The sequence below is a fragment of the Bactrocera dorsalis genome, chromosome 2 (assembly GCF_023373825.1).
Source record: "Bactrocera dorsalis isolate Fly_Bdor chromosome 2, ASM2337382v1, whole genome shotgun sequence".
Lineage (NCBI taxonomy): Eukaryota > Metazoa > Arthropoda > Insecta > Diptera > Tephritidae > Bactrocera > Bactrocera dorsalis.
The window spans coordinates 885,799-907,590 of record NC_064304.1 but is presented as its reverse complement, the minus strand read 5'-3'; the positions used below and the strand labels follow the sequence as shown (position 1 = coordinate 907,590).

Here is a 21,792-nt window from a genome sequence, read left to right as displayed (position 1 = left end):
CTCGCTTTTCCTGGCTTTAATCTGTTGTGAATACACATTCAAGTATAAGTAGCTCTGAGTGTGTCTGTATGTTTACTTGGCAAGTAATTTTCTAATTGATTTCGCGCTTTTATAAAATGCTCGGTCTACCTTTTTACCGTATCAAATTTGCTCAATGAAAGGCACTTGGCGCGCGCCCATTTACAGCTAAGCAATTCTTGGCTTGCACGTATACAGCTAACCGGTTGAATATCTTTTTCAACTGATTGCGCTGATAAATTTCCGCAGTTAAGCAGGGTGTTGAACTCATAGACATGCATTCCCAAATACATACATATAATCAGAAATGATTTAAGGCAGTCTAGTTTAGCAGACTTGGACCTATTTTGATTGACGAGTTTAGCGAGTACACTGAATGTCAATTACAAAAATGTCTACAATTAAATATGGAAAGTAAATAATAAGTGATTGGATAATATTGTTATACATATATTTAGCAAATATGACACTCCTTTGGAAGTAATCTCGACTAATCTGAACATTATCACCAAAAGTGAGGTGAGCTGTGTGTATTTCAGCATGCTCCCATTCACCGTGTTTTGAAACTCACCTGCGGGCTGGTAAATACATTTCGTTGTTGTTTAAAATTTAAACCGTTTTAAAGTGAAATCATTGATACGAATAAAGGACCAGATCGGCCCGAGTTCTTGCTAAACCATAAAATGTTCCAAAGCATTTAACAATTCGATGCAAGGTGAATCATCATGAGAATTTCACACATCGTTAACCAAGTCACCATACATACAGACTTACTTTTATATGGACGTGTGTGTTCTCTGGCGCTTGCTCCCTCAGCTATTGGCAGTGGAAATAAACGTTTGATAAGCACTTCTACGCACACATTCGCACTAATTTACTGCTAATTAACGTCAGTATTGTTTTTACTGCATCACTCTGGCTCTTTTTGCTGCTGTACTCGCTGCTGGTATCATAATTGAAATGATAGGGTGCAAATGTGTAAATTTGCATAGCGTGTGAATTTATTGAGTGTGCTGAGAGAAAGTGGCGGGATGGAATTGTGTTAAGCATACATTTTCTTATTCGAAAGTACAATTTAACTTTCATCCAGTTATTTTGTGCCTGTGTATGTGTACTTATATAGAGTTCAATATTCTGCTAACATAAAACCAGGATTTGCATGGGTCGAAGCTGAGCTGCTAGTGTAAGCAAATATGTTTTTATATAAATTTTAAGCATTATCCTTTGGAATATTCAGACTGTCCTGACATTGTAAAGAAACTAGTCTACACCATACTGTACAGACTGTATTAGGTTTGATTAACTAGTAAAGTTAAGTTAGTAACTAAAGCTTGAACAAGCTATCAGCGGTTTGGTCATACTCGTATTTAATTAGTAGTATACCATTTATAGAGAAGATGAACTACATTAAAATCCTTTCCATATTTTCAGGAATATCGTAGGGAAAATTTCTTACTTGAGTTATTTTCCACTTAAATATAATCTATATTCATTTCATTAATTCGCCAATAAAGTAAAGTAAACTAATCTACTAGTTTCGAAAATTCGTACGAACAGAAATATTGAAAGTACCACCGGGCGTATGAGTAATATTGCATTTGAAAAACAATAAATGTCTGCTTACTAGTGCGTGACTTGCTATTTTATTGACTCCTAAGTTAAGTTTAAGTCAAAAGCTGCAGAGTTTTTGAAATTTTATGAATGTGTGAAAATGGTTATTTCTATGTCACTTCAGACGGAATCACAAAGCGACATGTTGCATCAACGAAGTTCGGGCAATTAATTTGACTAATATCAGCACAACTTTTTAATGTCTTCCGATTATATAAATCGATTTACGAAAACATAATAAAAGAATAACAAAACTTTTCAACTTTTCAATCCATTTGCTCTTCGAGTGTTCTGGCAGAAAGGCAGCAAAATACGTGCAAAGCGCACACACATTGCCGGCGCACACTCCCCGGCATGCAGTCGGGCGTGCTCTGCGGCTGGTCGGATGCCATGTTCACACACTCTGCGTTTGGAGCTCATTTCTATTTGCTTGCTTAGGTCATAATTTTAACATGGCATGACGGAGGTGTGGGTGAGTGCGAACGTGACTCCGGCTTGCACTGTCAGCTTCGAAGGGTGCCGCCATATGCGCCACTAGCCAGCTAGCATTCCCCCATTTTCTTAGGAGCCGGGTCACCCGGTTTGCTTAGCTGTTTATTTGTTTACTTTCGAAAGATTTGAGGTTTCCTCTTTATTTACATTTAATGATTCTCTTATATGCATGAATACGCTTTATCGTCTAAAATTATATTCAAAGTTACGCAGAAAATGTTATTCTTTTTACTGAAATTAAGAGTTGCAATATATTAGTCAAGTGCTGGAGTTGATGTGATAAGATCCACTCACAACGAGTTCCTTTCAGCATAAAGAATCTTCAATTTAATTTTGATTTTTGAGACCCGGGTGGTTTAAGACGCTGGTCTTTTTAGATAAAACAATCATTAACTTAGGCATAAGTAGGCGTGTAAATTGCTCTTTTCAGTACTATAGTGTGTTTCTGATCCAATTTGCTTGCTATAGTTCAACAAACGTGTTTGCTTTATAAAAAGTTCACATAAGTGACTTACCAGGCTCTCATTCAGCCAAGTAATATTATAAGAAAGGTCCTAGGCGCATAAATATGAGTAAGCATGTTCTCGCCTTGCAAATGACTCTATCAGCATATTCTCTCATCAAAGCCGTAAACTCACAAATCTTCGGTAAATTACAAGACGTCCGTTATTCAAATACAAACACAAGTAAAATGTTGCGACATGGCCGTGTAACGACTGCCATTGCACATTGTACTTAATGACCGTTAGATATGTACGCACGCGCCACTTGATGGCCGCCGACTAATGAGCGATTTGTAAAACAAATCACTGTTGACTATAGTTAAATAGCTGCAGAAATGTTGGTGTGTGTGTATGCGCATATGTGACTCTGGGAGACGAATGTCTGGAGGGACTCCTTGGCCCCTATTAACAAACACATAAAAAATGTGCTGAATAGCAACAAGCACTCACACACATGAATGCATAAATGTATGCATGGCTGTAAAATTCGGGCAAAGCAGCAACGTTGAATCACTGTTGACATTCGCTGAATTAACAGTTAGTTATAAATTGCGGTGGAAACAAATTTCTCGGCCAACACATCATCGACAAAGTGACACAAAGTTGTCCACACCACCCAAACACAAGTTTGCTCGAAGCCAACGCAACCCTTCCATGTTTGGCCTGAGTTTTGGAAGCAGATGAAAAAAGAGAGAGGGCGAGCAAGTGGAAGCAGAAATTGCGAAATGTGAAAGAGTAAATAATGCCAGAGATCATCAGAGACGAGTGCAGGAGTGAGTTTTATAATCACGCTTTGTGTTACATGACATGGCGCGCGTCCGTGCTCAGCTGAAATGTGAAAGCCAACATATGACAGGGGTACTTACGAACTCCTCCCAGACAGATGGAGGATATGATGAGCAAATGAAAGTGCTGCTGTCTGTGCTGTAAACAATTCGCAAAGTATACAGCAAAGTATTAAAGGCGAATATAAATGCGCGCCATTGGACTTGGCAGTGACACGAACGGAATTAACGGCGGCGACGACGACTACAACCCATTTGCTGATGCTTCCGCTTCACTTTTTTCTAACGGTCCTCTCGTCTTATTTATTTGCCGCCATTTTTGTGTCCCCTTTCCTGTATGCTCTTTGTTTGGTTATCTCGTTTGCTTTTACTCACTCAAGCAGGCAGGCTGCACGCCGCCAAGCGTTGCCAATATTTCAATAAAATTACGCACAATGCTAGACATAATAGCCCAGAAGCGAAGAATATGCATCAAACTCAGCTTAGACTTCGCCTATGCCAGCGGACGCAATTACCGTACGACCTTCGTCAATGCCACTTGCCTTGAATGAAATGACGCCGAGGGGAGGGGGACACATTTGGTATTCATAGTGGATTAGTTTTCTATGCCTACGAGGACCAATGTGAGCGGATTACTGAAGTCTTCATTCAAGACATGAACAAAATGACATCAGAGCATGTGAGTACGTGAGGGGGAAATTAAAGCAAACACTAAAATATTAAAATATAACACAATACTCAACTTTTGGGATTGAGTCCAACGGTTGAAATATGTTTATGTATCGACATAATTATGGGATTAATTACTTAGCCACTCTGCCTGCTCGACCAGGTTAAACAGTGTTCGACAAATGCGTTCTGTCCCTAAAGTCCTTTGATCTCTTGTAAATAAGGTCCCTTTAACGCTATGAACTGACATAAACATAACAAAATGTCGATTTCTATTTTTAATGACGTCGTAGAGTTTTAAAACCCCGTTCAGTTAAGGAAAGTTATGTGCGTACACACTGGCGTCGCGATGAACATGGAATACTGCGAGGAATTCAAATTGACGAACTCACACCTTGGCGCCATGCTAATGCCGGGAGCTTCATTTGTATCGTACTGGCGTTGAAGGCAATGAATGTGACAGGAATTCTGTAGAAATTTTCAGCGAGTGAGAAAACCTCATTGTAGATTCCGCCTACACAATTTTGGTGTGAAAATGAAAAGAATTTCAATTTCAATGTCATTGCTGATGCCACTGCCGATATGCCTTTATCACGCCCGGAATACATATAAATTATAAAGGCTGCGATGGCATGAGTAGAGAAGAACTGAAGTGATGAGCGAATGTGAGCTTAGATAAATACCGTTACATATATACGCATATGTCCTCATATGGATGAATGCCCTGCAGGAAATTCAGTTGACTGCATTCAAATAATGTGTGATACAACGTCGTTTCACCGAATCCCGTGTCTGGCTACCAACTCGAACTTGCTGCCTGTGCTTGTAGATGACAATAAAAGCACAGAAACTTTCATATTTCCCGTAACAGTATTGTTTTGACATTAGAGATGCTTCGTAAGTTGAGAAAGCGAAACTGCTTCGAGTCATGTCTTCTTAACACTCGCGTGTAGCAGTAAAAGGGCGATCGATTTGCAGGCCCACTAGGCGCCAACAAAGTTCCGTTCGCCTCGCGCTTAGCTCCGGGTTTGCTAAGCTTATTTATGTGTTGTACTTATGTGTGAGTGTATGTATTTGTTTGTGTTCATTCAGTTCGCTTTCGCTTGTTTTGCTTTGCAATATATCATCTGAGTGCGACTTCAGCCTCGAGTCGAACATTGTTTCCTCCCTTATTGATTACACTCTGCTGTATAAATACGAGTATGTGCATACTGCGGGGGGCGGTGGAGCTGCGGAAAATACTTGATTTCTTGGCAATTTTCTTTGTTTGCAAATATATGTTTTGTATTTTCTCTTACAAATTTTTATATGTTTGAGATGTTATCTGACAGCCAAGTCTAAATGGTGGCCATCCACCTCAATAGGTGCAATGCGAACAGTACTCAGGACTCTGCACAAATATTTGCGGAATTTCGTTCGATAGGTTTGTAAATACCTGAGTACCTGTGACCGTGTAGGTACTTATATACAGTTTGAAATTTCTCGTAAGACTTTAAGTATCAGTAAAAAAATGTAATTTTTCTAAAGCAAAAATGGTAACAACTTAAAGTCAACTGTAAACAGTAGCAAAGAAACTCTTAAAGCTATGAATACTCATTAAAACATTTATGCAAATACTTGTATATGTACATACACTCATTATAGACACAAAGGTTAGGAAATTCCTGGGAGTGCTGGCAAAGGTAGGGAGAAGTTTGAAGACATTTAATATAAATTCGTGCTTTTTGTGAGAAGTGAAACTTTTTTGGGTGTGGGAATGAAATCGATCCGATTACTAGAAAGTTTCAACATTATTATCACTTTGTATGCCACAACATTTATAAGAGAAATAGGTTTAAGAAAGTTAGAGCTAAAAATATATTTCGAGAATGTTTTACTTCAATTAAACTTGTTTGCTAAACATAATATCCCATAATAAAAGGTTAGAAACAATTTCTGTCGAGACCAAAGTGGCAGATTCATAGGGGAGAAATGAGGTCGTGCGATGTTTGAAGCTGAAAGGTGAACTTGATCACTTGTAGTACCAGTGGGGGCAGACTACTGCGTTGGAAACGTTGAATAACTGCGATGTTCCTGTGACGAATGTGAACTTTGAACGGTCTTTTTCGGCACATCACCGTAAGAAAATGTGACTGACGACAAACATACTTCAAGATAAATTGATCGGCCTGGCGCTGTTGCCCATCATCATGACATTGAAGTCACTGCAGAAATAGTTTTTGAAAGATTCTTGGCCTACATCGTTTTGTTTTGGGAAATTTTTCTATTCAATACACCAATTATACATTGCAATTAAGTAGACTACCCGTCTACGATTTGTAATGTGTTTTTTCGATTTAGTAGAATTTGACAAAAGATGGTCGATTTGAAATTTTTCACACATGATATTAAACTGTATAAAGACCACTGTATTTAATATAATGATCTTGATATAAATCTTTATTTGCCCCGAAAAACCGGTTCTGGAACCGCCTCTGCTACAACTATTTTCATATTTTATTTATTTGAACGTTTATTTAAGAAAAACATATATTGTATAACAGTATTGTTCAAAGTATCGTCTAGCTGAAGCTATTTCACATTTTCCTACCTTTCTGTCAATTTGTAGACTACATCCCACGAGAACTGCGCCGGCCTGACGGCCTAGGATGAACCAAGCTCACTTTGGCATCTTGAATATTAGACGTTGAGTTTGATTTGACTGATTCGCTAGGTTTCTCATATAGTTTTTACAGGTGGGTAGGCGTAGTGGATCCATTTTGGAAACAATCTTCATCGAGTAATGCTACCGGGTCCTTGGCCGCCCAGAACGTTCCTCATCTTCCAAGCCAAAATTACGACTCTTAAATATTCCAAACACTTTTGGCACATTCGCACAGCAAGATCATTTTCACTATAAAGTTCCACAAAAATACGATAACATTCTGCCAGAGTTTTCTTCAAATTAAAGTAATGAAGAAGAATGTCTCGCAAAACTTTTTTCGACATATTTCTGTATATCATCATCCACAAACAACAAAGTTTTCAATACAAGGACCTCACTTGGATTGTTCAGTTTGTATGGTAGCTATATGCTTTAGTGGTCAGATGTTGGCGGATCCGATAAATCAGCCGGATATGTGCAAACAGACAGACGGGCACGGCTAAATAGACTCACATTTTATATGGTCTTCGACGTTTCTTTATTAATGCTACAAACTTCGTGCTCACTTTGGGTATAAAACCTATTGTGGATTCCGCACGGTTATTGTTATAGACACAATAGAACACTTCGTTGAAAAAGTCTTTTCGTATTTTGTCAATAGATGTCATTGCAGTCGTATATCTCCAGTGCTACCACTCACATTGTGTCATACCATATAGTGTTGGAAAGGTGAGATTTTAAGTTTATTTAACCAAAAAATAAATAAATTTGGGGAAGTTGAAAAAAAGTTACAGCTTTTCAAAAATTAGTGAAAATAATGAAGAAATTCGCTACATTTTGAACTTTTTGTATAAAAACGGGAAGAATGCCACGTAAGTCACCAATGGAATTTGTGAAGTTTACGGAGACGATGCTGTATCAGTTCGTGAAGCACAATAATGGTTCGCTCGCTTCCGCTCTGGAAATTTCGATTTACACTGAGGGAATAATTTCTCTAAGGGAAAAATGGCAAAAAGTGGTCGACCAAAGAGGTACATATTTGTTTATTCATTAATTATTTTGATTTGATTGGAAATACAAAAAGGCTTTTTCGACTACCCAATATATTTTCTATGGAAACGGTAGGTCGAATATTGTGAATCAGTTATACCACATCAATTATGTCCGTCTGAACACATAGGGATATGAAATATCCTTTATACTTTTCTGCTCTTTATTAAATTAAATTTTTTTTCTAAATTTCACTTGAGCGTGCTCTTACCCACTCAGCTTAATGTGCGAGGATTAACAATTCAGAAATTTTAAAATCTCGACGTATTTCAAAAATCCATCTCTACTTTGCATGAAGCAATAAATTTTTAGGAGAGAAGCCGTCAACACTGCAAGCCACTTTCAACTTTAACGAACGTACTTATGCCACATTATTTTTATATTTACATGCAACGCAGCACGGTTTCTAAGTAAAAAGCAACACAATTTTATATTTGAATTTAATCACCATAATATCCGAAATAAAATCAAATAGCTCGCAAACAACCACATTGTGGCCAGGGCAATAAGGAGCCATAACTGCCGAACTGCGTGCATGCAGACGCAACATTTTCGAGCAGCCTCCATCATGCCTACTACCCTGTGTGTGAATGTGTTGAGCCTAATGTGTGTCAATGAATGTCCAATGAATGAAAAAAACGAACGTGCCACGAATACGCATTTGTTTCCGCATTTACGCTTCCACTTCCGCCTCCTTCAAGGCAAAAGAGTCTGCTAAATTTTCAAGTGCTGGTCACATTTGGATGAATGTGTGCAACTTGATTTATTTGTATCCAACCATTTCATGGCATTACATATACATACATATGGAAAATCCGACTTGTAAGCGATTTCATCAATGATTTCCAATAAAACAGAAAATAGTGGATGTCTGTGGAATGGAAATCATCTGTGTTCAAAATTACCACTCATACAGTCCATTACATTTGTTGTTGCCTTCTTCACTTTAATTATCGCCATGATTTTACCTTCATTATGAGGGACAATTCAATTGACTTTGATACGGCTATTTTCATTCACACAGGCACAAAGATGTCAAGGCCTGAGGAGAGAATGCTTGTACAATCTATTCTTGGCCCAGCGTTGCATACACAGGACACATCTTTTAGACGAGGTTAATTGCTTCTGACTTAGCGATGGACACACATACAAACACTGACAAACAGCAAATACAATTGTACTTGCATGTGGATGTATGTATGTGCTCGGTAATGTGTGCTACGTTCGCTTCGAGTGACTAATTGAGTTGCCTCAACCAAACCTCAATTTACTATACCTCCTCCTACGCTTTTACGATACATGTGATTTGTTAACCAAATTGATGTGGCATTCGTGAATACATAGACGGGTTCATATGTATAAGTAATATGGGAAGAGCGCGAAAATTGAGTATATGATTTATAAGTACTAAAATAGCTTCGAGTCTCGATTCGCGATTGATCCTTAACCAGTTTCCCTGTGGTGTGTACAGAAAGCCAAAAAGTTGTTTTTTGTTGGATATATTGTCATTTCCGTGAAGCATAATGTGAATATTGGCTTAAACTTTTATTCCTAAACATCCAATCATCCAACCGGTTTTACGCTTTACTGAAACATTACGCGATTTGGAAAGTTTTAGAAACCGCAGAGGTTCAGCAGAGGTTTGTTTGTGGAATATATGTCTCGAACTGTTAAGTACATAATGAATATGCTACATACATACATACATATATACACTTCTATTGATTTCTTAGATGTATTGGCGGCGGGGCGTTTTCGCTAACGGCTTATGGCCTTCAGCTTAATGCTTCTGTAGCATCAATTTACACGTTCTCCAAATTGCCATTTTCATCGGCTAGTAGAATTAATACTATGAAGAAGGGTGTTTCGTTATGTTACCGTAATATTCCATTTTACAAGCCAATAACAAAATTGGAAGCAAAAACTACAAATATTTTACTTAGGTACACTAAAGCCAAAAATGGACCACGAGGTTCTCGAGGTTCGGACAGAGAACTCAGACTCTGCGTTTTTGACGAAACCAAACAAAAAAGTAAATTTAATAAGTTCAAGTTAAAGGAGAGTTTTAGTGTAATTTAGGCACACTCGGAAGTTGCGTTATCCTGGTTTTGTAGGCTCAATAATAATGAAATCCGAAGGAGCAGTAAATAGTCTTCAGGAAAACAATTAATTCACAATGTTCACATCTCGTATCTGTGTAGCGACGTTCTTTTAAATAAATGGTGTGCTAACGGAATACTCGAGCGATGCGCCTTTATTGTTGCACCCTTTCATCAAGTTCCTCCTTTGTTGTGTGAACCGTTGCAGACCAAGAAACCGTTTCTCCTCGATTGCTTGCGGCAAACCAAAATCACCAAAAGTTAAATCGACTACTCAGCGTTTTCGGCGTTGACTGATTGGGGTCAATTCAACCGCATTCGAACTTTCACGATGAGTTTTCGATAAAAGTTGCAAAGCGGAATAACATACGATTACATTCGCTGTGTATGTGTGTATATGCATACTCCCACATGTAATGAATGAGTATTGAATTCGTGAGGCCTTCTCGTGCATGTGGGTGTTTTCATTGCGAGGGCGAGATTAACTAGCTGGCTCTGATAGCTTCTGGTGTTGCTGGCGTTATTGTTCAATCTTTTTATGTTTAACATTATGGACACGTTCGGCATTTTACATAACGGCAAAATGAATCTAATATGCGAACATGCTTACATGCCACGGCGGGGCGGGACGCGCTTTATGAACTGTTGACACTTTGGTCAAAGCATTTTGTGAATCTTCCTCTTTGTACTTAATGGCCAATACAAGGCGATGTATGAACATTGTGTGTTTGCCCTCAATAAATAAGACAGTAAATATGAGTTTTTTCTTCGGGAGTGCATAATCATTTGAAGCATGAAATTCCATGGCAGTAAGGTACTACTTCGAATCAAATTTAATGAAATTATAACTATTTTTGAATCACGCTCAAATAACAAACAAACCAAAAAGAGAATTGACGACTTTTTGCATACTTTCTGCGACATCTTGAAAATACACATACTTACAAATATATTACATTGGATTGGAAATTTGAATTCATCTAATGCTTGTCTTTCCTTTATCATAAATGTAATGCCAAGAGACATTGACAGCTGTACGCTTGAAGGTCACGTGCTTTTGTCACCGTACATATGCGCCGACCACATTAAATATGTATCAACATTTAACCCACAAACAATATCACACAGTTGTATAACGGTATCATTTCGCTCTTGCTCTTAGCCGTCTGATAAACCATTCACAATGATGGATTGCTCATGATCAATCATGCCAGCAAAAGGAATTAGCAAGTGACAACCGGAAACGAAGCATGTGCTTAATAGAATTGTGAAAGAATTAAAGTGGCTCAGTGCAAGTTCATGAATATGCGAATGATTTGTCTTGAAACTGAAATCTATTTTTGAAAATTTATTCAGCACGGTCAACAGCAATTTAAAATTCAATCTAATTTGCTAACTTTCTAAAAAAAAAAACAACAAAAACCGTTTCCTAGTTATCTTAGTTATTTAGAATAGTTGGCTGGTGAAAAGCTGGCGATACAGTTTAGGTAATAGCAGGTGGAAATAAAATTCAAGGCAGTCCATTTTAGAAAGCCAAAAAATAATTCGTTCGAAAGTACCAACAATCTCCGATTCAAAATGAGTCGATGATTAGTTTACTTACTATAACTCTGACCTACATTTTGATGTGACAACGTCTCTCGCTTGTAAAAGTAAATTGATCATATATTACATTAATTACGGAGATCTTTGAAGGTATATCAGAAACCTAAATATGTATATTACCGACAGTCGGACACACTTTTACAGTGACATCCTCATATAGCTCACAGCCGCTGTTAGGAGAAAATATCACTTTAGCAGTACAAAATTACCATTCCCCTTTATCTAGCAATTGAATAACCGAAATAATTTTTTGAGGAATATATACAATGTAATTTGTGATCTCAATTTGATGATTTATGTAGCCCAATTGTAGAGGTCATAAATGACTAATTGCAAATACCATTTTGAGAGAGAAAAAGTGTAGTTAACTTCAGCAGTGAGTGGGAGCGATAAAGGTTAAAGTGATGATAATTACTTGGAACATTGCGTGTTCGCTTGATAATTGGGTTGGAGTTATATTCAATGAAAGCAGCAATGTATTTATTATTGTGCCGATATTCTATCGAATAATCCGCTCTTTGCGTCTGTCCACTTATCTCTTAGCAAGGTTTGTAATGAAGGTGACCTTCGCTCTACTAAATTCATTACTTAGAGTAGCTGGCGTGCTGCCGAACTTCCATTTATATATACATATAGTCGCAACTATTTCCTAAATAAGCTGTTTAATTTATGACAAAATATTTGTTCTAAGTATAGCAAGATATTAGCAAGTTTCGCGAGGCCTTAACGACAACTTATTACATTGTATATATGAGGCTTAAACTGGGCGAAACTGTATTTTAAGAAACTTAGCAAGCGAAAGGACTCATTTAACACTTGAGACTATTGAATTGTATATTTTTGTCCCCATGAATGTATAAGTTCAATTATAATAAAATTAATATAAGCGTAAGTATGTATATTTGCGCACATTGTAAATAAAAGTTGCCACGAAAAGTGGAAAGCCACGTAAAATATGGTCGGATGTGCGGCTTAAACAATTAATTTGCAAAAATTCAATAAATTCTCCTCATTCATTGCAATAATCCGCTGCGCAGCGCTACTTCAATATTCATCAATATGGGCGCGTAATTAATATTGCTCATACGCAGTGTATTCCCACAGTGGAAATGAAAGTGTACAAACTCCATTTGTACATTTGCCCGGTCGCATTATAACTTTCATAATTTCCCATTTTATTGAATTTACCTGTGTGTGTGTAAATGAGGGAATCGAAAACGCCGTTTAACGGTGAATTCACACATGCGCGCACGAAATAAATAATATTTGCCGTTTTCGTATTTAATTAATTGGGATTGTTCGGAAATCCCTAGCCATAAATAAGCAACATGCCGTTATAATTCATTTCTGCTCATTGAACTGCTTTCGCTTCGGTTCAATAAACAAATGCCGTTATAATAGTTGTGATGAATTTATGGTGATATTTGCTGGCTCGTTTTAAAAAATCTTCTGTTCTATTATAAATGGGGCTAAGTCTGCCTTTCGCTTGAGCTTTGTCCCCCCCCTACTTGCTTAAGAATAGATTCATATAACAAAAATATAATAGATCTGGTACCATAATTACACTCTTCAGCCCAACAATTATCCACCTGAACTAAGCCAGCCAAAGTAAGCTCCAAGCGAACTGTGTGCCCCTCTATCAGGATCTTAAATTCTAGCAAACTCTCGAGTGCCTAAGCTACTTGTAAGCACATGCTAAGGCACTGCTGTTGTGTTCGTGAATAAAGGGTTTGTGTGCGGGGGCGAGTGCGTTTATTGCTTTGCCATCGTGATAAGGTTTTAACAACGTCCGTCCGAGCGTCCACTTAAATTAATGAGCTGTAGCCCAGCCTCGCACAAACGCACACAAACAAAGCTGCTGGGCCCGCGTGCGTACGTGTGCCTGTGGGTATGTGTTCCATCCAATCACTCGAAAGCTTGCAGACTGCACTTTTAGTGATTGAATTTGGTTCCGGTGCACCATTACAGATGCATCGAATGTGTGCAAATCGCAATCTACCGTTCGTCGGCTGTGTTCCGCACTGTTTGCTGTTATGATAGCTGTGTGCTAGAAAAGCAAGAACTTTGTGCATATGAATGAACTCAAACCGACAAAGTAAATAAGGGCGGAAGGCAATGTGCGCCTCTAATAATGTGCTTATAAGCCGTTAAGCTGTTGAAAACAACTACAAAGACAACAAAGCCGGCTGGCATACAAGCTTTCGTCACACACACACACCACAAAAAATGAGTGTGCGCCCATGTCATTGTACGTGTGTGTGTGTGGACAACAGGCAAATTAGGATTAAAAGCCTCAAAATTATGGCGACATATGTCACAGCACTTTACAGTTATAATTGTTTTTAAAATATTCACCAGCTTCCTTGTGCAATGCGCTGTAATGTGGAAACTTGCGAGCTCGGGAAGCCACCACCTCCTTGCTGCATGGACGGTCGTGCGTCCGCTATGTGCAATTATGTGCTTGAAAGAGTGCGGCGGACATTATGTTGTTTGGAAAATGATTTACTTTCCAGCACAAAGCGGGCACGAGAAAAATTATTGCAAAACTGCACTCAAACGGCATTACGTCATGTCAACGATGTGTTGCAGCAATTAAAAGTTTGCTTTTGTGAAGAGCTGCCACTGCAACAAACACATGTACACATGCTCATATATGTGAATGTCCAGGCAGTATAAACATATGTTCACAAAGCCCGGCTGTGCCCTCGGACTACGTGCCACATGCGCACAACTAAATTAAAGTTTTAAGTGCAGTTTGTGCGGGAAAAATTTAATTGGGTTTGCGCACGGTGCTTTCACACATACTCTCACAACACGGCAGACGGCACTCGTGCATTTTTAAAGAGTTGAAATGCCTGGCAGTGGCATTCTTCACTCTGGTTGCACTTTGGTGGGACCCTCACCTCCAGGTTGGTGTTTGTGACAGCACTAAAAACTTCACTTCACTTCACAGTTATTCGCCAAAATTGCTTTTGTAACTGTGAAAGTTATTGAACACGTATATTCAGGATTTTTCCAGTGTCACGCGTTTTGAAGGTGCAGTATGTATGTGGGTATAATGTACGATAGAAAGGTTACATTCCTGAAGATAAAATATTAATGGTCTTTTGCATTTTGTATTATTTAAGTTTAATCGTTCGGAAAACAAATCCTGCATGAATTTTATTGGGTAGTCGAAAAAGTCTTTTATTTAGTATTTCTAATCAAATTTTAACCTGTTTTTTTCATCAGAGTAAATCGAAATTTCTCGAAACTCCCAGAACGGAAGCGAGCGAACCATTGTTATTCTACATTCGACTACACAATACAAGTATATGCTGCAGTCGTTATTTAGGTTTGTTTTTACTAACAGTAAATTTAGTTTTCTCTGAATAGCAACCTACTTCCCGGAAACATCAAATCAAACATTTTATGAAAAACTGAGATTTTGATTCTTCTTTTTTTCTTCTTTTCTTTTAACTTTCCAAAGAAATTGGAAGTGGTATGAGATTTCGATAAGAAGACTGAACGTTTTCATTTAGCTTAGTTTTTCTATGAGTATTCTTCCTCGGCAGATTTTTTTCCAGAGTTAAGAACCAAATATTTTTCACCATTATCCCACAGTCTACTATTTAATTACCTTTTCAACATAAAAAGTATATGTATATACATATGTATGTACTATATGTAAATTCCGAGTAAGAATAATAAAACGAAAATGGGCTCGTCCGTGAATGTGGCACATTATCCGCCGGTATGACTTTAAATTCTCTTTGTCATGTGGAGCACAAAACATGTGACTGTGAAAACTTCTTGTGACACAACAAAAATACCGAAAAAATGTGGCTGCCACGTCTGCTTGTGTATGTGTTCGCCGCGACCACTAAAGGCAAACTCGGTGAAATAATATTATATTACTCTGTGAGAGTGCGCGCGGGGGTGGGTAAATATAAAAGCCGCTGCAAGCCGAGTGCAATTTGGCGAAGTGAAAAAATGCGAAAGATGAAAGTTATAAAAAATGCAAAGAAACTTTTTTGCGAGTGTAAAACTTTTCATGTCCTCGCATGTGTTTATTTTATATGCTTCGCTTTGGTAATTGAAGCATATAAAATATTGTGGTCATAAATTTATATATTCAAAAGTGTTTAATTGGCCGGGCGTTGTTTATGTTGATTTATTGTTGATATTTTATAGTAAAATATTGGAAGACATTGAGAAATGGAATTTCCGGAAATTCAAATCACTTACCTATATTCACTCATACCAATAACATACCCTTAATGCTAGATTAGTTGCTCCATAGAAATGGATTTCTAGCTTCTTCCCTAAAACTTCGCAAGTTGTTAATCTGAATTTATTTGTCTTTTAGTTAAGCCGATTTGAGTGTGTGACCGCGTAAAGCTGTAGCATATTTGTCTTCCGCACAGCGCAAAAAATAATTCATAAAATAGCAAATACCTTTATGATGATAAATGTGTACGATGGAGCCATGCGACTGTCTTGCTTACACAAAATTTTTCACTTTCTTCGCATTCCAGATGTGGAGTCTCTTGAGCCCGGATGTTGGACAAACATTTGCGCAAACATACCCGTTACACCACTTCCCTGACATAAATCTTGGCACACGTTTTCCTACTCTCAAACTCACAATTCATGCTTATTGCAGCTGTATAGTCATAAAACTGTGATGATGCATACATGCGTGTGTGTGTGTATATGTTAGTTGAAATGTTAGAACTCACGCCATTTCGCATCTTCATGCAGATAATATACCGCAAGCTTAATTACGGAAAATATTATATTATTTCTCCTTTGTCAATTTTTCGGATGTTATGTAAACGCTTAACCTTTTCTGTATTCTTTAAATGTTTGAATAATCCAAATCGAGATTTATTAATTCCTGAATTGTTCGCCTCGAGCCACTGGCAACACTCGTTCTCTATTCTTGTGACAACCTTAGACTTAGCGTTAATTAAAGACTGGTCTTCCAACACATAACCCCTCAAGCCAAAAACGGCAAGGTTCTGCAGATTGTTATGACCGTAGAAAGCAATAATTACGAACGCGAATTGTCTTCAAAGAAAATTCTATGAATAACCGCAAGCTTATTATAATCTCCCGTTATTGCTCTGTCATCTACATGTAACGTAACTTGGTAAGCCAAATAGGCGTAGACAATTGTGTAATTGATAATATATTTTCGCTTTCACCGTTGCATGCTTCAATTTAGCAGGGAAAGAATACCTATACTCAATAAATATTTATTAAAGTTTGCGCGTCATAAATATGTGTACACTGCTCTCTTAATGAACTTGTTTACTGGAAATAAGTGTGCAAAACGAACATACTACTCTGGCAAGGCACACTCGCTTACAACCTGGTGAAATAATATTTACTTTCGCCGCCCAAATAAACATATGTGTGTGGAGATGTCCAAGCAGACAACCAGGTAATTGTATTTGCCAACCTAAGCCACCTTTCCTGCTTACAGAAGTACAAAACTAAATATAAATAATACATAAGTAGATCTTGCGCGTCTGGGCGGCCGGCAGAAAACGTGTTTATAGCAGCAATTTCATGCCTTGAACAGCAACCAACCAAAGTACGAATGGCAAGAACTTCGTCACAAATGCGAAAAGCCCACAAAGTGTATGTATGTGTGGCAGCAAAGCGGTGTGTGTTTGTGACGACGCAAATCTATCAGTTCATTGCTCGTACTTAAGCGCTGCAGTTTATTTGCTGGTGCTGTTTGTTGGAATTGCTGCGGATTATCCCTTAGTCAAACTGAAAGCAAATTAATAGCGTCGCATAGTCAGCACAAGCACGTAAAACATATACAATATAATACCTATATATGTCGATTTGTACCAGCAAAGTTTGCAACAAGTATACAGTTCGGTCTTGAAAACACTGAGGTTACTTATACGCAGTGTAACCCACCTTCCTCAGAATATTTAAGTGTATGTAGTTTTGCTTATGCCTACTTGCGTTTAGTTGGGTTTCATAATCGTTTCAACTTCAAGCCCAATTGACCACTGTCATGAGCCTACGAAATTGTGTTGCAAAGGACAACGTTTAGGATTTTTATCAAAGGAAAAAGTTAGTTCAAAAATGATTCATAGTTTTCACATAAGCATTTGTAAAGATTTACGGATTGTAAAACTTTCTTTACCTTTATGCTTTTATATCATTTTCATTTAGTTTCATAAAAATTTTGTCACTGACGTAAAAGACGAAAAGGAAGACTTCATTAGTTAATTGGAATGCATTTCATATTCATAAAATTCCTATTTCTCTCACTTTCAACGAATTTGGATATAATTTCTTCTTCAATTAATTTCCTCCCGAAAGCCGAGAGCTACCGCAAGCAGTTTGGTTTGATGTGGATATTTCACACACCTCTGGTAATGCTTTTAATGGACACCCTCGTGCTTTAATGGGCATTATGAAAAAGTTTCTTAAACTTTTTTGTTATTTCAAATATTTTCAGAAATTTAAGTGTGAAGCAAGGCGATGAGTTTTTCTTCTGAATTTCATACAAACATTAACAAATACCATTTTTCTTTACGCTTTTCTCAATTATTGTGAAAATATGAAGATTGTCATAAATATATTCTCCGAAAATATGCTTACACTTGTGTGCGTACACACATATCCAATAAAGAAAGATAAAAATGTAAAAGTAAATGTGAATATTTCGATATAGGTTGCTAGTTTGCTAAATCAGCAATGCCACAATTGTCGGTGTGTCTGCAGACGGACAAAATATTTCTGAATTTATGGAAAAGTGTGATAAATTATGCAGAAATCACGAAAAAGTCAAAACGAAATTGCGCCTACGCAGTAGAATTCCTTAAGCTGGTCAATTTCTACTCAAATAATGTATGTAATATATATTTAAGATATATATATTGTCACCAAAAATGCAAAACAACGTATCATCAAAAAAATCAAAATTGAGTTTCTTAATTCTTATGATTCACTACAGCATTTTACATACATATAGCAAAAAATGTTCAGCATCCGTGGTCAGATGTAACCAATATATAACAATTTATAACCAAAACTCAGAATTTGTTTCAATATGCGTGATTTCTTTAAATCGTTTTTCTTTCGCCTGTAAACTTAGGAAAAGTGATGTTACGTTATTTTGTATTTTAGGTGAGGATATATACATATATCAAAGTGGAGGAACTGCATCTACTTGTATATGTGGTTGCCATGTCAACTTCTTCATAAAATGTAATCAAGCAATATTTAGTCTGATTCATTGGAAATATACGAATGAATACCATATTTACATTATTATAAGTGGGCAGATGGTCGAGTATTCGTGGCAGTCTAACTTCTTTGGTTAAAATACAGCTAAAAGAGAGTTTTGTATATTTAGTTTGAATTTAGTTTCAAATATTGCCAATTAAATGGAAAAATGTAGAACAACTTCTCACTGCGAAATGACAGCCGTCTGAGCTACATGACATAAATGCCAAAAATAAACTGTAGAAATAACGGAAAGAGAGTTTGAGTTATTGAACGCATTCCCTGTGGCAATTCTCCTCTTAGAAAAAGATGATTTACATTTTTTTATTGCAAATGATTTTATCATTTGAAATTCAAATTAAATGTCTCATCTAGGGCAATTTCAATTACTAAGATAGATAGTGAACTTTACAAAAGTTTTCTGGTTTAAAGCCACTTTATGATATTCTTTTTATTATTGTTATAGTTCTAACGGGTGATCCAACTAAAAATACTTTTTTCAATAGCTTACTTTTGACAGATCTCGCGTAAGTCGTGTCTAGAGGTCATGTTATTTTTCTTCAGTATTTTTTGGCATTTCATCGTGGAAAGACTTATACTTGAACAACGTTCACAAATCGCACAAATTCAAGTACTGTAAGGAATGTGTTACGCGCGGTTCGTTCAACTTATGGTCTACTGAACTTGAGACCCAGCATTCATTTTTCGGTAATATTCGACCGAATAACCACGTCCAGCACGCAGAGAAGAATAATTAGTAGCCGTAGCTGAGAGTGTTCACGATGGCTGTGGAGAGTGAACCATCCCAAGTGATATTGCTTCGATATATGAGCTGTTGAAAAGTTCCAAGAAGATCCGACGTTTTCGAACCAAATTTTGATCAGCGTTGAAGCCCATTTCTGGCTCAATGGGTATGTAAAAAAGCAAAATTGCCGCATTTGGGACGAAAAGCAACCTGAAGAGATTCAAGAGCCGTCGTTTCATCCAGAAAATACCACGGTTTGGTGTGATTTGTAGGCCGATGGAATCATCGGTTCACATTTCTTCAAAAATGATGCCGGTGAGAACATAACCGTCAGTGACGACCGTTAACGCGCCATGATGCCTGAAACTAAAGCTCGCGATCTTGGCGACATTTGATTTCAACAAGAAAGCCCCACTTCCCACACATCGAATTAATCAACGGATTTATTGAGAGAATACTTCGGTAAGCAGATAATTTCACGTTTGGGGCCGGTCGATTGGCCACCATTTTCCTGTGGAGATATGTAAATAAATGTCAAAGAATATTCTTTCGAATGATAAAAAATATTCGCCATTAAATTTGAAGTTTTCGTTATGTTTCTGGAAAAATTTCTTTTAAATTCCAGAAAATTTTCGATTCATGTTTTTATAGTAATTGTAGAAAACTCGCAACGATACTTTTAAGGGGCAAGTGCTCCACACATTCTCACAAAACCCCCTCCACACATATGTTTAGCAAGGTTTAACTGAAATTATTTGTGAGTATAGAAATGCTGACGGAATTTACTTACTTTATTTGGTCCCATATTTCTTCACCGAAGTTCTTCAGCACAAGCAGCTCCAAAGCGTAATTAACGAATCCATACTGAAAAGTAGGGGGAAAATATACATTTATTTTTAATAAGGCACTAGGCGAAACGGTTCTTAGGCAAATGAGTGTGGAATAAAAACTAGGCGAAATGAAAAGTTTCAAGAATTTCAAATTGTGTGTGTATGTGTGTGCGGAATCTCGCTTTAGTGCGGTGGTTTGAAAAAGTGGGCTGACAGCAACAACAACGTCAGCAGTGAGCCACTCAGAGTGTCTGTGGAAAATTAATTAATTTATCAAAAGTGTGAATGCGAAACGAATGCAAGGAGAACTGAAATTCTAATGGCATATAAATATGCGCATACATACAGACATACAAACGCAAATGACAAAAAAGAAAAACTGTTTCCCCATTCCAAGCGGAACCAAATAAATTTTGCGGCAGCAGCGCCAGCTTGCGTCAAGTAAGCGGCATGGAATCCGATGTGGCAGCTGCCAGAGTTTTTATTTTTCTCTTATGACTTTCGCCATTTCGCATCATATTTCACTTAACTGATGTAATTTTCTTTATCCAATAGTATTGCATTTGCGCTGCTGCGTGCTTCATTCAAAGTGTGAGGCACGCTTTCTCTTCCCATAGACACGGACATACTTGACCCTTTGTGTGGCTGAACTTCTAACGGTAGAGATCTCGAGCAGCGTTGTGGACGCTGAGCGGATAAGGATTTTTATCTTCACGCCACTGGGCACACAAAAGCAGGTGTTTGCTGGACTGCTTTGAGGCGCACTCAACCGAAAATGGATTGCCGCCTGCCAGCTTTTAATTTAATCTTGTTAGCGATTTTTTTTACGGTTGAGAATTGAAAAACGCGACGGATAACATGTATTTAGAAAAACTCGAAGTTTACGAGATAATTCTAAAAGTGAGTGATACATGTCTTATCGTTATGTTCAAAAAAATTAAGACGAGATAAATAAAAACTTTGGCTTTGCACGACGTGTAAATAACTGTAGGTTTCATTAAATTCATGAAGCCCACTGTTTCAGTTTTTATTTATTGTTTTCAAAATCAATATCATTTTATCCGGCAATGATTGTAAATACAGCTATGTGTATCAATAACTCTGTACGCTTGTATCCGGTTTCCTAGTGATACAATAGCTTAGAGGACAGCTTAAAATTAAGTGTACACAACTGCACTTTAGTGGGTGAAAAAACGAACCGTCCTGTGTAAAATTGCTCTGATGTAGTATATTTATAAATATTTGTGTGACTTGAATGAAAACCCCATTATTTTACGCATTTTTGCGGCTACATTTAATTTCAGGCAATGGAGATTTTTCAGTTACTACTTCCTTTCACGAACTCCAAAGTTTCGCACTTACAATTTCACTACTGCTGACTACACTTTTAGGGTAATTTGGTATGTGTTCCTGTACATACATATATAGTACACAGTGAATTCCTCTGGTTAGCCGATTGAAGATGTGAAATTCAAATCTCGGCGGCGAAAACCCGTCAGCAG

General features: G+C 37.4%; 1 protein-coding gene across 2 annotated transcripts in view; it reads right to left on the bottom strand.

Annotated features, from left to right (window-relative positions):
- LOC105232516 (guanylate cyclase soluble subunit beta-1) overlaps positions 1-21,792 on the bottom strand; it is a 55,476-nt gene that overhangs the window by 31,975 nt on the left and 1,709 nt on the right. For both annotated transcript variants that reach the window (XM_049448605.1, XM_049448606.1), the window contains exon 2: positions 20,251-20,324. In XM_049448605.1, the coding sequence (XP_049304562.1) occupies positions 20,251-20,324 (74 nt within the window). The remainder of the gene's footprint in view (positions 1-20,250; positions 20,325-21,792) is intronic.